This window comes from Apis mellifera, linkage group LG6, assembly GCF_003254395.2.
Source record: "Apis mellifera strain DH4 linkage group LG6, Amel_HAv3.1, whole genome shotgun sequence".
NCBI lineage: Eukaryota > Metazoa > Arthropoda > Insecta > Hymenoptera > Apidae > Apis > Apis mellifera.
In genome coordinates, this window is record NC_037643.1 from 12,109,250 (window position 1) to 12,112,865 (window position 3,616).

The 3,616-nt window shown below is 25.8% G+C and overlaps 1 protein-coding gene across 1 annotated transcript; it reads right to left on the bottom strand.

The window, feature by feature from the left end:
• Positions 1-239: 239 nt before the first annotated feature.
• Positions 240-3,406, bottom strand: LOC100578417. Its single transcript, XM_006572519.3, has 8 exons — positions 3,132-3,406; positions 2,704-2,859; positions 2,227-2,541; positions 1,919-2,086; positions 1,291-1,490; positions 992-1,163; positions 761-920; positions 240-667 (listed from the first exon to the last, which is right to left on the bottom strand). The coding sequence occupies exons 1-8, from the start codon at positions 3,201-3,203 to the stop codon at positions 255-257; spliced, it is 1,656 nt and encodes a 551-aa protein (XP_006572582.2). The 5' UTR covers positions 3,204-3,406; the 3' UTR covers positions 240-254.
• Positions 3,407-3,616: the final 210 nt, after the last annotated feature.

Here is a 3,616-nt window from a genome sequence, read left to right on the forward strand (position 1 = left end):
TACAATTTATTTTTATTAATTTTATTTTAATCAATAATTAATCTTTTCAAATTAAAATCAGATTTATAGTGTTAATTACGATTAATTTTTGTGTTAAAATATTTTAAATGCCATTTTTATGAGAAAAATAGTTGTAGAATAAATATGAAATTGACTCATTTATAATTAAATATAATACTGATTCATGATATAAAATATTTATGATAAATTAAAAATACGTAAAACATTAAATCATAAAATTTAATTTCAACATTTTATTTGTCACGAATCTCTCTTAAAAATTGTGCTAATTTAGGATCTACATTAATAGCCTTAAGTCTTCGTTCTAACGTTTCAAAATCCACTCTTTCGAGCCATGTAGGTGGATCGATTTCTTTCAGAGGAAGAGAACAAAATAATCGTTCCACCGCGGCACACAAACCACACCAACTTCTAAAATTTAAGGGTTCTTTAATCTCGCCAATTATAAGTTTTAAATACGTTTCTTGTTCCTGAGTTATAGGTTTCCCAATTATATCTTGAAGAGCTTCATGGATGTCGTTTGGTAAAACATATTTATTACTTTGTATCATATCTTTTTGAAATTTGTTGAAAACTCTAGCAAAAATATGTTTCCTTCCCGAGGAAACAAATACGTGTCTGCTAAGATATTCCAAGATTGTTACACCTAATTTTAAATATTAAATTGTGCGAGATTTAGATTAAAAAAAATTATCAATAATAATTTAAGATAAAAAAAAAAAATATCATGATTACTTACCACGTAAACTTTCACTATTAAGAATTTCAAATCGAGCTGTTTGGCGCGAAAATGCTCGCGGTGTATTTATTAGTACAGGATTTGAAAATATTTGAGATTGTTTTGAATGTAAATAATTCTCACCTTTTACACGCAAAGCTTCCTCATATGCAATCTTTCTCTAAAATTATAAAATTCAAATATAATATAAATTAATATATTAGAAAATTAAAATTTAATTTAAAATCTCACTCGAATTGAAAACTCTGCTTCCACTTTATCGCTGTCTAATTCTCTGCATAAATGCTTCAAGATATCTTCATCAATAAAACTGGGAAGCATTGTGAAAAATTTATTATTTATTGGAGAAGTTTTCTTAGGAGTGCCTGTTACGTTTTCCACATCATCATTATTTGTATGAATTCTATTATAAAAAAAAAAAAAAAAGAAAAAAAATAGAAGAAAAAGAATACATACAATTAAATTTCACAAATTATGTAAATAAAAAGGATACAATTTAAAATATTATAGTAAATTATTTTTTCACTAACGATGTTCTTCTAGATCCATCTCCTATGTGTGAGATTTGAGTTTCTGTTGTTTCAAATAAGTCACGAACTTCTGTTTGTTGTCCATAGCCTGATCCTCTTCTATGCTTTCTTTTTCGTAATCGTTTTCCTCTTCTACGTACAATTGTCACTTCCTTATTTGATTTTTCTGTTTCTTCTTCTGTCACGTTTCTATTAGAATTCTAAAAGATTTTAAAATATAATGAGTTTTCAGAATTACGCAGCATGTAAATACGAAAATATTTACTATTATTAATATTATTTAATAAATTATAATTTCAAACAATAATCTTCAAAGTTATTAGTTAGAGCAATAATTAGAAACGAATTTTTTTTTTTTTTTAAGATAGTATATTATACAATGTGATTTCTTTTTCTCCTTAATAAACAAATATTTAATGTTAGTTTTTTTAAAAAATGATATTTTATATCATAAACGTTATACATATTTTTATATAATCTTTAATTTAAAATTTTAAAAAATCTTTTCAAAATTATATTAAATGTTTATTAGCATACATGATTCATTAGCATTTTCTATTAATCATTCCATAAAATATTTGATTTTTTTTTTTTAATATATTTATGCATATTAAATTGATTTAATTACCGATTCATTAGAAGCATCTACGTTTTGAATATCGATCGTCGAATCTGCAGTATGAATCGAATTTTCTATCGCACGTCTTGAAATCGGTTTAGATACAACAATCTCATTTTTTCGATGGGTCGGCGGTGGTTCTAAAGTCAATGCATGCCAACTAAAAGTTTCATTTTCCTGTAAGCAAACAAACTTTTACTTTTTAAATATTACTAATATATAGTAGACATTATATAATTAACGACTAAAAAAAAAATTGATAATTATAAAAAAAACTTTAAATCTTTAATCCAACAGAATTAGGGCAAATTACAAACCATCCGTTTTTGTGAATTCGTTCTAAGATCCAGGATCAACGTAGTTCGTTCTCGTAAATTGCAAGCCGCCGAAAATTCTTCCTGAGTCGCTCTATTTGTCAAAGGAGGACCGCTAGCGAGCGTAGGTGCAGGAGTCAAAGGTCTCGAATCGGTCTCAGTATATTTTCGAAATAATTCCTCGGGAACGGTATTGGAATCATTAGTTATTTCAGCTCCAGTATTTCCATTTATATCGGCAGCATTGCCTACAGTTACTAAATTCGCTCTAATCATTTCCATTTCTTCTGGTAATAATAATGTCTTTCCTTCATTTGCCTAATATATATATATATAGAGGAAAAATTGTTAGAAATATTTTTTATCTCATTATCTCTGTTTACAACATTTCCATGTATCTAATTTTTTAAAGATTTCTTGTTTGTCCAGATGCAAGAATTTTATTTTTTTTTTTTTTAATAGTACATTAAAAAAACAAACCCATGAATCTTTAGCCCGTCTGAGAACTTCTCTTGCTTCACAATCTGCTGGATGATTACACAGTATAGAACAGCCATAAGGATAAGGATTAAAGAGACCAGAAAAAGGACGAAGAATAAAAGGTGCTGGTTTAACAAAACCTGCAAGTTCTATATTCTACAACAAATAAAATAATTCGTCAATTTGATTGTTCATTTCTATATGCATAATCATAAAATACGATATGATCACAATGAAATTTTAGTATTATGTTATAATTAAATTTTATAAACAGTAATTCAATTGCAACATATAATTCTATATTCTGTAAAATGTTATATTATGAAAAATTACAATTGATTCATATCATTGTGTATACTTGCATTTATGCTGAATTATTTCATTGTAATTAATTCGTTAATTTATTATCAATTTTTTTCAATAAATACCTTCGATTTAGGTCGATAAGTTGGTCGGATACGTGCTTCTAAGAGTCCTGTTGCACTTGCGATTCCTGGCATTATTTTATATTAGATTGTTGCAATAACACAGTATCATAGGATTCTTTATCAAGGCGATAATAAATTGGTAGTTGATCACCTTGGAGGTCCGTTGCTAGCGTGAGTTTGATGGATCGATTAATGAAGAAAATATTAGATTACTTTTTTATTTTTTTTAACATTTCGTTAATTATTATATAAAGAAGAAAAATTCTACAAAAATTGTTATCTGAATCGTTCAAAAATTCTTGAAATTATTATTCCATTTGGTTTAATTTTATGGCAAATATTATATATATAAGTGTTTAAAAATTTTTGTATCTTTCTTTGAATCTTAGTTTATATTTTTTTAAAAATTTATTTTATTATTAATAAAAAAGAAATTGATACATTTTATTAATAAATAAAATTAAAGATTGCGTTATAAAAAAATA

Bases quoted from the DNA above. Each gene is read 5' to 3' on its own strand.
- LOC100578417 (XM_006572519.3), bottom strand. From the start codon at position 3,203: ATGCCAGGAATCGCAAGTGCAACAGGACTCTTAGAAGCACGTATCCGA. The intron at 1,164-1,290 runs GTTAGTGAAAAA...TTTTTATAATAG, and splicing joins GATGGATCTAGAAGAACATC to AATTCATACAAATAATGATG. The intron at 668-760 runs GTAAGTAATCAT...ATTTAAAATTAG, and splicing joins TAATAGTGAAAGTTTACGTG to GTGTAACAATCTTGGAATAT.